The 13,235-nt window shown below is 39.6% G+C and overlaps 1 protein-coding gene across 1 annotated transcript in view; it reads right to left on the bottom strand.

Annotated features, from left to right (window-relative positions):
* Positions 1-10,167, bottom strand: part of LOC107565061 (protein sidekick-1-like) — a 214,953-nt gene extending 204,786 nt beyond the window's left edge. The window contains exon 1 of the mRNA XM_016250249.1: positions 9,717-10,167. Coding sequence (XP_016105735.1) covers positions 9,717-9,975 — 259 coding nt within the window. The 5' untranslated portion in view covers positions 9,976-10,167. The remainder of the gene's footprint in view (positions 1-9,716) is intronic.
* Between the last annotated feature and the right edge of the window lie 3,068 nt (positions 10,168-13,235).

Genomic DNA, 13,235 nt, shown 5'->3' with positions numbered 1-13,235 from the left:
GCCCCCACATGTCTACGTCACTGTGTGGGAAGATTTGCATAACACCGCCCAAATGTTCACGCAAAGAAAGAAGGCATAACTTTTATTGTAGTATTGTTGCTGCCGCCGCCCCCATGTTGTGGAGATGCTGTGTGTTTCGTTGTGAAAGCGAAACTACTTTGTTTGGCCTTCCAAATGTGTTATGATATCCGCTTCGTCATGCCTGGAGCTGATCCGTGCTGGTCCCTGAGGAAATACATAAACTTCGCGCTGTGGATCGCCGGATCAGCTTTCACCGTCGACGAAGCGGACGTCACATGTGGTTGCCGCAAGCCCGCCGGCCGAGCCGTTCTCAAGACCGCCGGCCATTCCTCACTCTAGCCCGCCGGCCGCCGCTCACTCTAGCCCGCAGTGTGTGACGCTGTGTGACACATTTTATGGAGGACTGTTTCCTGAACCTGCAGTTCTGCATTGCCTACAATGGGGCTGTTCTATAAAGTGGTGCAGTTCTAACTTTGCAAGGACAGTCTGGCGCTTCTGACTCACAGCCTGTAAGTAAATTGTTTTATATTAAAAGAATTTGCCACTGATAATTCAAAAGCGAGTTTTAAGCAGTGTGGAGTAGCGCTTGTTGTTTGTCGTTTCTCCGATCACAAATGCAGACATGGTTTTATGTTTACGCGGCTCGATACGCAACGCAACACGTAAAAAAACAGTATAAGTCATTATAATCAGTAATTATGTCCCTACTGGATGCAACAAATGCCTCGTGTGTAATGGGTTTTATTGGTTTTGTCTCGTCGTGCTGGGAGATGGCATCACAGTATGTTAAGGGGCGTAACATTTCCGTCACACGCTTGAGGTATTCAGCCAATCACAACGCACTGGATAGCTGGTCAATCAGTGTACACCTCGCTTTTCTGAACGATGAGCTTTGTAAAAATCGACATGTTTCAGAAAGGCGTGGGCTTAGAGGAGCAACAATAATGTACATTATGTGGAAAATAATGTGTTTTTGAACCTTAAACCGCATAAACACATTGCATTACACCAAATACGCAACATTTTTTTAGGAACATCATATGACCCCTTTAAAACACTGCAGTCAGATGTTCACAAGTGACTTTCTTAGTTCTGACTGCTTGAAGTAGATTATAATTGAGGGGAAGGTAGTTATTGTTGTCAGACAAACTAGTGGTTGTCTATTGTTTGTTCTGGGGTTGTAAGTGCATTTCTCTGGGTGAAAGCGCCTGCTAAATGACTTAATGTAAATATAAATTTCACTTGAATGAGAGACGGGGAGTGTGGAAGTGGTGGGGTGTTTATTGTAATGTTTTTAGTCCCATGCTAGCAATGTTGGCCATAGCGCATGTTCAATGGAGCAAAATAAAGATAAACAGCCTCTATTTTGAAGCTTTCTCTAAACCACCGGGGCCTCTAATGCATCCCTAATGTGTGTAATGTGTGTTTGTGTTTTTGGGTGAGAGAAAATCTGTCTTGCTACTTAAAATGTAAAAAACATGTTGAAAAATATGTTTGTCACTCATTCTTCTGCTTTGGACTAATATTTGGAGAAAACTCAATCATGAGACTATGATATTTCCAAAAACATTTGGCAGTTGAATGCGCAAATGTTCTTGTCTTCCTATTCTTGATCGCCAGATGGTTTTCTGTAAGTTAAACTCTAACAGTTTTCTCTCCCTCACACACACACAAAAATCCACATCTCTATGTGCTAAATCGGCTGATTTTAATCAAATTAGACCATTTATTTCTTTTTTTTAAATTGTTTTACGGACACAATGCAGCAAGTCTAACACTGGACAGTGTACAAATTGTCTGTTAGAAATATAGAGATGAACTCATTACACAATTAAATATCCTTCTCCTGCCCTCTACAACCATCATGCAATAAAGCATTAATAGGCTTTATAACATATTTATGGTTTGTTTGTACCCAATAAACGCCTACAATTGTGACTAAATTCATTCTTGAATACAAATACTCCCCAGCGTTACATGATGCGGAGGCTGGCTTACAGTTCTAGGACAATCAAGTGATGAGTTCAGTAGGCCAGTCTGTCTAATCCAATCTTAACCTCCTGAGACCCTGCATCCTCATATGAGGACATTATATTTTAGTGAATTTCTCTGAGACTATATATGTCACAGTTTTAAGTCTGGATGTCCTGTACAGAGCACATTCAGGGCTTTTCAGAGATACTAACTGTTTGGATGTTTCACCATGATCACTCCTCCTCCTTGGTCTTCAAAAATGTCTGATATTTATTTAGTGACACTCGTATGGAAATATGATAATATTTATATCTGACTAACTTTTAAACTGTGTGTCATAAATCAACATCTCAGGAAAATGTTATGGGGTTTCAAATCAAAATGTGACTTTCTGTTACGAAACAGGACATTGATCTCATACATGTCCTCATATGAGGACACCGGGACTAAAAGCATGTTTATTACGCATTTTGGGAGACACAACAAATGAATAGGGAAAGAAATTATATTTCAATATTCCTATGAAATATTATATATTATTATGAGAATCTTGTCAATTATTACTCCCGCTATTACACTTCTTTTTTCATTACATGTTCCCCCAAAAACACATTAATATGCAAATTAGATTTAGTTTATAGATACATTATATATAATGAGAAAACCTGTTTATGGCCCTTTTATACACATTTTGCATAAAGAAAAATGGTATATCAAATCATTCTGTTATAACATAGTTGAGAATTATCTTTATACAAAGTTCCTAAAAATCCTGAAAACTAAAAATTTATTGGTGATTTTAAAAAGAATCAATTGTATTTGCCTATGCATGGTCATTCATGTCTTTTTATTTTTTAATTTTTTTAATTGAGTCCCGATGTCCTCTAGCAAGTACGTAGCATAACTTATGAATGAAATATCATTTTTACATCTTTTTTAATGCTCTAAACAATGACATGAAAAAATACAAATTTTTTCCTAAAATGTTTTGCCGGGTCTTAAAAGGTTAAAACAAAAGAAAAAAAAGAAAAGGAAAAATGAGTGCAGTTTTCAAAGAACTAAACTCTTTCCAAACAAAGAAATAGTTCATTTAAAACTGAAACTTCTATCAAGCTACTTTCACCCTCACGTCACTGCCCTATCATATAATTCAATTCAATTCAAGTTTATTTAACACAAATTTCCAAAGCACATTAACACTGCTCCTTTCTGTACAATGAAAGCATACAGTGACTTGTTCCACTTTTTGTTTCAGACTTCAACATCATAAAATATCATAAAAGTGCTAAATAATTGTATATTTTAAAGGAACAGGGATGGCAAAAAAAGTGCATTCTTATTTTAAAAATTGGTGCACCACAGTCAGTTACGGGAAACACATTGACCTTTGCCATTTGGAGTCACTAACGTCAAACCTGGCAGGACCTGGCATTTGGTATGTGGAGATGTTTGTGTCTGTTTCATTCAGTCCCACCCTGCATGGAATCTCTTGGTCAGAAATGCCTTGCCCCTGACAACTGCTACAAGGACAAACAGAGAAGACAGCTACAGTATGCACATACAACCCTTACTAAAGTAATAACCAGGAGATGTTATAAGAAACTGATACCATGGCACAACAATACCAGTGACAGAGCAAAATGTAACCGATGAACAGATGTCTGTTCAAAAGCTATTAAAATGCCTTCAAAGAAAAGACAATCCCAGAATATAATCATGTTCATTAAGATTTAATTAATATTTTGAACAGCATTTGAATACCAATATTCTGAATAGCAGAAATAGAAATCTTTTGTAACATAATATGCCTTTAATGTTAGTATTGATCAATTGAATCTTATTAAATAAATAGTATTTTTATTGAAACATACATTAGTTTTCTAGTATTTAAATGAAATTGATTATTTTGAGCATACTGTACCATGTATTTTTAGGCACATTAAAGTATCATACTGGTAGCTTAGCACGCTCGCTAATGTCAAACTCTTGTGAAATCAATTTGATCAATCACGTCAAGTCAATTTGTGTAAGTGTAGAGCTTTTTAAATCAGTCACTTTTGAGGTTTCATGACATGATGCTGACTGAAGGCAGCAGCCTATGAAGGCAGTAAAAAGTAAGTTATGGATCACTGTGGCTGAAACCTCTGACGCCTGTAATAAGAATTGTAACCACTGAAATATTGATCAGAATCACACCGACTTCTTTTTAATCATAAAAGGAGGTTTATCTTTGGGTACTTTGTTATTGGCTGTGTCGGTCGTGTCGTGTGGCAGCACTGTAAACACTTTCATCTGTGAGCAACTGTGAAATCACGCATCTCTTTCAAATAAGTGAGTAAACTTTGATGCTGGTTATAGCATTATAGGTCCTCGGCTTTAAAAAGCCAGAGCAAAACTCATCTGTAAGAAACGAGCACAGGTCACATTTCATCATAGTCAAATAACAGTTTAATTTCTTCATATTTGGAGCAAATATTTACAGGCCTCTCCTATCCCAATCATCAGAGGCCTTGACTCTGAGAAAAGAGACAATAAAACACTTCATTTGCGCATCAGCGTTTTATCTGACTGTGTAAAGCGACATGTCAGTTTGCCCTAAATTTATTTTTAATTATTTTTTAATTAATGAGCTTCCAGTTCAAGTAGTGCGTGGCACTGAAATAATTCCAATTCAGATAATAAACTACAGTAGTTCTTGTGGACTAATCCTGCATAACTGATAAACTCACTCAATGACAAGCAGAAATTGAAAAGATGTTAATATGGCACTTGTACAATCTTGCATAATATGAAACATGGCCTTCTGGGCTTCCAGAAACCAATGAATGGTACTATGCACACATTACGAGGTACCACTCAAATTCAAAGGCAAAGTAGGCACTTGAACATGTAATACTCAATAACAAAGATGTGCTAATCTCATCATTTATGAATGCCGAAGAAAAAAATCTATTGGTGTGAAAGCTGATTAGTAAAGATGGAAAGGCCTCTGTCCAAAAGCCAGTGCTTTGACTCAAATTCAATGCTACAGGCATCAACAAGAGAAAAAGAAAGAAAGAACTAGAGAAAGAAAGAAGAAACAGCTGAAACCGATTTCAGAGGGGAGGACTGAAACAATGAGGGAATTAAAGAAAGTGTTTCACATGTAAATTAAAATCAAAATTGCTCTGTGTGAAGATGTTCTTATATTGTCTGGCTTTGATCTCATTCTAAAGAAGATTCATTACTGTTATGCCGATAAATGTGCTAACTTTCGGTTGAAGAGAGAAAGTGGGGGTGGAAAGACAGGGCGCCGAGCATGTCTTGTGCATGTAATGATCGCCTGATAATACTTAAGTGCGGAAGGCAGATGTGTTCAGACAGGCAGAGCGAATTAAATCCAAGTGTTTATTGCCAAGCATTTCCTCAAAGCTCTTTAATTCTTCGCAGTGAATACGAGCAGTTATATTGTTGTTCGTAATAGACCACCTGTCGGCAAACTATCAAAGTTATTTTTTCCTAATCATTCAAGATGATTACTAATGAAATGTGATTAGCAATAAACCAATTAAATCACTTCGTTTACTACTGAAATTAAGAGGTCTATACTCATTTGGCCACTTTAGAATAAAAGAGACACAAAGGCTTTGGTTAATGACACAGTCTGGGTCACGACTGGGGGAGGGACGGGTCTACAGGCGAACAATACAAGTGAACAATAAAGGCACAATGGCTTTTGGGGCCTAATACTAACGCTGCACTCATGCGTAAACACACACGCAGTCACACAACAAGCCACTTCAAAATTCTTTAAGGGTGTCAGTGTGAGAAATGTTGGGCAACACATGGTAAAAGAAGGTAAATGAGCAGAGGAACAATGCAGAGAAGAGGGCCAAGACAGGCTAGATGTAAATTAGAACCAAAACATATGCACTCATTTAGTATACTCTCAAATACCCTTTCCAATACAGAAAACCCCAAAAGACTCCCATGGAAGGAAAGTCATTAACTTGGCCATTATGTGAGAAAATGCACAAAATCAGAACATGCTGAAATGGTTAAAGGTGCATTTTTCTATTTTCCTTTTTTTTTTTTTTTACAAAAAAGTAATGAAAGTCTTTAAATGCAATTTATGATGCAGTGAAGATGGCAGTAGAGAGGCTATGCTATTGTTGTTCAGGACAACAAATGAAATTATCGAAAAATACACATTTAGTTACACAATAAAAGTTACCAATAAAATGTGCAACACTTCTATCAAATTATATGTAATAATATCTAATTATTATATTAATATTTAACTTACATTGGAAAGGTTTATGTGACCTCTCGCGAGATCTCTGCAAAAATCTCACGATTTATTCCCAAATATGATGCATGATGGGATACACTATGCCTGGAATAGCGCTCCGGAGCGGTATTCGAGATAGTGTAGATTTATTGTGCGTGAAGGGCACAGTGCTTTCGTGTTTTGCACACTCACTTCCTGTCGCGCGCGCGCGCTCTCAAGTGGCCAAGATCGCAAGTGTGGGTATTTGGACAAGGCATGCGTCTTTGGGAATTTTGCGCCAACAATGTCTAATTGTTGAAGTTATTCGCCAACTTGTTGAGGTTTCACTCATATCTGTAGCACGAACTGTGCAGGATGAGCTATGTGTTTCTTTGAATAATAATAATAGTATTCTTTAATAAACACTACTAATGGGTCTTGATTTACTCTGACTTGATAAACAACCAGCTTGGCCATAGAGTCAAGCGTAGAGGATTTGTTTATATTTATGGCAACTGTGTTTCATTAAGAGTTGGAAGGCAGTATGGTGTTTGAGTGTGCCAGTAGGAGCATGGCAGAGGATTGTGGGAAGGGTGCAGTACGTACTGGAGTGTGGCACTGGGTGTAATTCTGAGTAGTTCTTATTCAGCCCCTGCAGGAGTTTGTCATCCGGGATCAAAAGCCCATCTGACCAGAGCAGCACAGAGAGAGGCTTCAGACACAAGGAGCAGTTTTCATGCCGCGCCGACCCTGCCAGGGCCCGCGCACACAGACACGCGAGTACACAGACAAGCAATCACATCAATCTCGATTTCATTCTATCATGCCTACACTCTCTCTCTCTCGGTTTCTCTGCGTTTTGCCTCCCTCCATCATTATGTTCTCCTCCACTCCACTTTCCCCCCTCTCTTCCTCTGCTTTAGCTAACGCACAGGCTTTTCTTTCCTTTTTGATTTGATAGACATCCCAGTGACCCTAAAACTGTCTCTTGTGATGGATGTGAAGGAAGAGCATGGTAAAGAGATGCCAGTTCTCTCCTCCGTAGAGATCTACCCATCCAAAACTACCATCCCATCCCATTCCTTCCTCTTTCTTCCTTCTGCACTGCTTCCTCCTTTTCACGCTCCACTCCTTTTTAACATCTGCACCCTCTCTGCTTGTTTCAGCCCACATCTCTTCTCTCATCCCATCTCTCTCGCACCTCTCTTCTTCATCTGATTCTCTGAGGGACCTCGGTGGCGCATCAAGATGTCAGAGCGTTCGAATGCAAACATTCATCACTGGCGTGCATTGAGAGCGTACACACAGAAAGCCACTCAGCGACTGACATGCCTGGCAAGAGTCATAAATACAGAGAGCGCAGCCAAACGACTTGGGACAGTGTGTGACAGTTCTCAAAAGTTTTAGCTTTTGGGACTGAAGTATTTTAAAAAATCTTGTTTAGGACTAAAGGAAAACCCACAAAGACACCTGTTGATGCATGCTGTATGTACAGCAGCACTATTCATTCACTATGAATTTAACATTGGCCTTTTTTAGAGAGAAAAGGGAAGGAAATACCATGACCTACCTTGTATTTTTAACAGCTTCATGACAGGAAGAAACCGGTTCTAATTGCATTGCATGAAAGAGCAAGAGTCTCACAGGGTTCCCACAAATTCTGACAAATGAACTTCCAAAACTGTGTCTCCTATTAGTCAATACTTGCGATTACTGCATAATTCACTGGGTAAAAGAGCACTTTCTTGCATATTAAATGCTTCAGATTTTCAGTGACATTTAATAATATGAAATTTATAATTATTTTAAGATTTCTTAGCATTTCCAGGTTTTCCATTACTGTCAACATTCTGGTCTCAGATCAACAGATCTTAACAAGGCAATGCTCATAAAAAAAACTAAATTTTAACCTTCAAATTTGTGTTATTTCATGTAAGATATCATATCAAATTTGTGTTATTTCACATAAGATATCATATTAATGGTTTCCACCTTCGTCTATAATAGTCTCTAAATTCTTTCCATGAGCAGACCCTGACAGTGATTCAGAAATTGAGCTTACGTTGAACTTTTTCTTGCAAGTGGCCTGCTTCTAAATATAACTTTTGAATAACAAATGTTCAATTTCTTCAAAAGTGAAGCTTTGAATGATGAGAGACACAAATCCTTGAGGGATTTCAGGTTTAAAAAGAATAAACTTGATTAGGGAAAACTGATGGCTGCACTGCATGGAATCAAACTAGTATGATGCTTCACAAAGCAGTGATGACTCCGTTTCTGCCTGACGCGATGTGATCAATAACCTTCTGACCTCCTTAAGGTTGGGGTTTGGGCCACATCCAAAGCCATAGCAAGACCTTGACATTAACATGGGGAGAAAGCTGAGTCTGCAAGCACGCAGAGAAAGTGAGAGAGGGAAAAGAGTGCCAGCCACCAATGCTAAAGAGAAGTCACAGGAGTGGGTGTTCTTGCAAACTGTTTTGAGTCGAATGCATTCATGCGTCTGCATTAATGCAACCACCAAAAGAAAGAGAGATGGATTTCACAGCCCCAACACTGAAAAGCCCACAGCATCTCCATACCAAATGCATTTAACATGGTGAGGCGTTGCTTGCAATACAATCGTACTTTTGAATCTTTTAATCTTGCTGCCATTTTAAAGACTGAGATGCTCCCACGTGTGGCACGCAAAATCTGTGCTCTGCTTTAAAACATCCTAATTCAATCAGTAACACCCCTCCCCCCCCCCCCCCCCCTTAAAAAACAGCCTGACGGGTACCAGAGCGACCCAGCTGGCACCGTATGCAGTCAAGAGCCTGATGAAGCCGATTCCAGTCAAGGCTTAACTGAATTCTGCTCTGAATCATAATTCTGAATCTCAAGAGTGTGCCAGCGTCCTTCCCTTCACACCCTTTCGCTTTCACACGCATGCACTTCGTAAATTCATGCATCCTGCTACCATTACTTGTCAGTTTGACGCTCAGTCAATACGACGTGTGTGTGACCTGAGAAAATGTGCATGTTGACAGCATATGACCTTTACCGCTTTTGTTGAGACACACACAGGCACGATCACCCACCCCTCTCTCTCCATTTCCCTCATTCTGTCTGTTCATCTCTCTTTCCTTGTCCCCCTTTGCTTCTCTCTCTCTATATGTCTCTCTTTTCATTTCAATCCATCCCAGTCCCCTTGTGTCTAGCTTATGTCCCTCCTTTCCTCTCTGCCCCTTATTCTTTTCTATTTCAGGTTCTCTGATACCCTTAAAGGCACTAAATGTTCACCTCGTCTTTAAAAATCCTGTTACAACAATACAGTTTTATACATGCATTTATGCATGCAATAGCATCATTATAACCCCCTTTAACAAAATTGGAACTTGGTCAAATATTTACTTGTCAAAATAATGTTTTAAACCCAAGATAAATTAAAAGTCACACAAACTCGTTTTATGATACACAACTCGAAACTTACCTTGAGCGCGCAACATGTGGGTATTCCAAAGGAACACAAGGGCAAAAATCCAACCCCACATCCCGCACTTTGCTTTCCCAGTCATCACCTTCTGTATATTTCCTTCGCGGTGAATAATCCCGTTAACTTTGCCCTTGATAAGTGGGTTCTGACCCCCGCTAAAGCTGGAATCTATAACCTCGGCAGATGTGGAGGTTTGTGAGAAAAGCCTAAAGTGCGCGCTCTGCTTCGCCGCATTTACGAGGCGATGCTCATTCATCCCACATGCGGGAGAGTTCAGCTCCGAGTCCGCGACTTTCCCGGTCGCTTCACTTTCATGTCTCACGGCTTTCGGGAAGCTCTCACCCTCGTCAGCGCATTTAGCAGTGAAACAAACGAGACCTTCAAACCAAAAGGACCAAGTCTCCGTACGCTGCTCCAAAATGAACGACACGCTCCGCGAACATCCCTTCACTAATCGCGAGCCGCTCCTCTGTGTCCCGAGACGGCTCATGATGTTTCAGTATTGATTCCAGTTAAGTATTAATACGTTTGAGTGTACCGGATTTAATTTATCCGCTTAGAGCGCCAATATCTCCAGTAAAGCCACGTTGTTTTGACGTATTCGCAGTCGGATTATTTACCCGATCATTTCGAGCTTTTTCACGGCATTCAGCGACTCTTGAAGAATCCCTTACAATCCATATCGGTGCTCATTAGATGTGCCTTTATCCGTTTGGAGCAGTTCGCGGGAAATGTTGCTTTAGGCTATTAATCTAGTTAAGTGTAAGGTTACACATAAGACTTTTTGTATCCAACAGGTTAAGCAAGACGCAAAAAGAACCAATAACGTCCAGTATAAATTCCTCGTAAACGAAAAAACACCTGTGAACAGAAAAAGCAGACGTCATAAGTATGCAAATTACGAGCGGTGTAATATGACTTAATTCATAAACTGAGGAGATAATAAATCAGATATAGCCTACATTTGATACAGTTCTTTGAAAAGGTGTGTTTTGGGAATAATAGGTATACTTCCAAAAACTTAAATAACAAAACAAACCTAAAATGTTGTAGGCTATCAGTTTTTTTCACAACCAGTCAGCTACTTTGATTAAGACGAAGATAATAACTTGCAAATCAGTAAATGAGTCTAATGAATTCAGTACCTGAATGATTCATAAGGGGTTTGATTCACTAAAAACTGGCATAAAATCATTTGCCCACACTTGTAGCACTGCATGTCTTTGATTCACTAAAAAGAGCCGACTCTTAAGAGTCGCTCCTTCGGGAATCGGATTACGCTGGATGCGCTCTGTGTTTTTGATTCACTAAAAAGAGCCGACTCTTAAGAGTCGCTCCTTCGGGAATCGGATTACGCTGGATGCGCTCTGTGTTTTTGATTCACTAAAAAGAGCCGACTCTTAAGAGTCGCTCCTTTGGGAATCGGATTACGCTAGATGCGCTCTGTGTTTTTGATTCACTAAAAAAAATCGATTTATAAGAGTCATTCTTTCGAGGTCGGACTAGATTCGCGTTGTAGCTTCAGGAGCAGGGTGTTTGTAAATTGTGAGACAGGAACACTGAAAAAAAAATTAGGGTTAGGTTAAGGTAAGGTTGCAATCAATTTATTTTAGCTACATTTAAGTAAACTACTTTTGCTGAAAGTTAGTCAACTAAATGTGTTTGCAACTATTGATTGCAACTACCGTACTTACCTTAAAAAGAGTATATTTTTTTTCAGTGAACTCTGAAGAGTATTTTTAATGCGGTATAATATCAGACGAATACAAGTTCTAGAAACATCAGTGCAAATAAACGTCATGTTAACTAGCTATTTTGTGCTTGTATTTATTAAAAAATATATGAATAAGGACCGCTTCTCATTTCCAAACCCTAATTGTAAACATAGACCAACGCTCACCTTCATCAACGGTTAAGCTCTGTTCCAGCAGTCAATCCTTAAAGTTCGGTTTTGCAGTGAATCGATGTAAATTATCTTTGAAAAGTGAAATGAAAGTCCTCAGCTAATGTTCTTGCGGTGTGGATGGCTGAATGAATTCATCAAACGAAGAGAACTGAGCTCTGTGGCGGAGACCGAACACCTGCTGCCCGGACCGAAGATAAAAAGAAACTTGCAACAAAGCTCCTGTCAGGCAATTCAAAGTTTAGTCGGACGCAAGTAAAATTGTCACTTCTTGAAAAGGCTTTGAATGAGCGGCTCGAGTTTCTCTTCTCTGGAATAATAATTTGTACAGAGCTGAATTTGAAGTTGAATGCAGCGTCCCACGCGCTCCGCCCTGCTGAGCGCTGATTGGTTCCCTCTTCTGCACACTACAGCCTATTTTTCATGGAGAGCACGTGGAAAAGGAGAAGCTTCTGAAACACGGTGCCATGCGCCCCCAATCAGACGGGAACATTTATGCTGGAAAGTCACACATGAAAAGTTTTCAAACCTCTTTTTAGAAAGTTTAAGCCTCAGAAAGTTTTTTTGTTGTTGTTGTTGTTATTACGTAATAAATACTGCTGCGGAGGTTTATAAAGGGTACAAAAGTATTTTATTTTACACACATGTTGTTCCAAACCTGAATGATTTTCTTTCACCTGTGGATTTTTTTATTTTTATTTTTTTCAAAATGTCTTGACAGATCATAAAAACGCCCATATACATGTAATTTGCACTATATTCCAAGACTTCTGAATAATAGGCTATACACGCATAGGAACATAATGAAATTGAAATGGTTATTTATTGAAGTACTTACATTCAAATAAAGACACATCAAGTGTTGATAGAGAATACTTGCATGTGCTGATTTGAGAGCTATGATTTGAATTTAGTCATGTTCCTCAAACAGAGCAATCAAATGGCTTTAGGGATAGCAAACGCGTTGCATGGACCAGTTTTGGGATAGCCTTCTCCATTTGCCCATTTTTAGGTTGGGAGCAACATTAAAGGGGTCATATGATGCGATTTCAATTTTTCTTTTCTCTTTGAAGTGTTACAAGCTCTTGGTGCATAAAGAAGATCTGTAAAGTTGCAAAGACTAAAGTCTCAAATCCAAAGAGATATTCTTTATAAAAGTTAAGAGTCAACCACGCCTACCTAAAACGGCTCGTTCTAACACGCCCCCACATGTCTACATCACGATGTGGGAAGATTTGCATAACGCCACCCAAATGTTCACGCAAAGAAAGAAGGCATAACTTTTATTCTCGCTGTAGTATTGTTGCTACCGCCATGTCGTGAAGGTGCTGTGTGTTTCATGGTGAAAGCGAAACTACTTTGTTTGACCTTCCAAAAGAGGACGATATCTGCTTCGTCATGCCTGGAGCTGATCCGTGCTGGTCGCTGAGGAAATACATCAACTTCATGCTGTGGATCGCCGGATCGGCTTTAACCGTGCATGAAGTGGAGTCCAGCCCGGGGTTGTCACATGTGGTTGCCGCAAGCCCGCCGGGCGCTTCTTCGTCGAATCCGCCAGCCGCCGCTCACTCTAGCCCGCAGGCCTCCGCTCACTCAAGCCCGCCGTGTGTGAT

This window comes from Sinocyclocheilus grahami, unplaced genomic scaffold (assembly GCF_001515645.1).
Source record: "Sinocyclocheilus grahami isolate Dianchi unplaced genomic scaffold, SAMN03320097.WGS_v1.1 scaffold25.1, whole genome shotgun sequence".
Classification (NCBI taxonomy): domain Eukaryota; kingdom Metazoa; phylum Chordata; class Actinopteri; order Cypriniformes; family Cyprinidae; genus Sinocyclocheilus; species Sinocyclocheilus grahami.
Note: the sequence above shows the minus strand (reverse complement) of the source record. Positions and strands in the feature narration are given on the sequence as shown.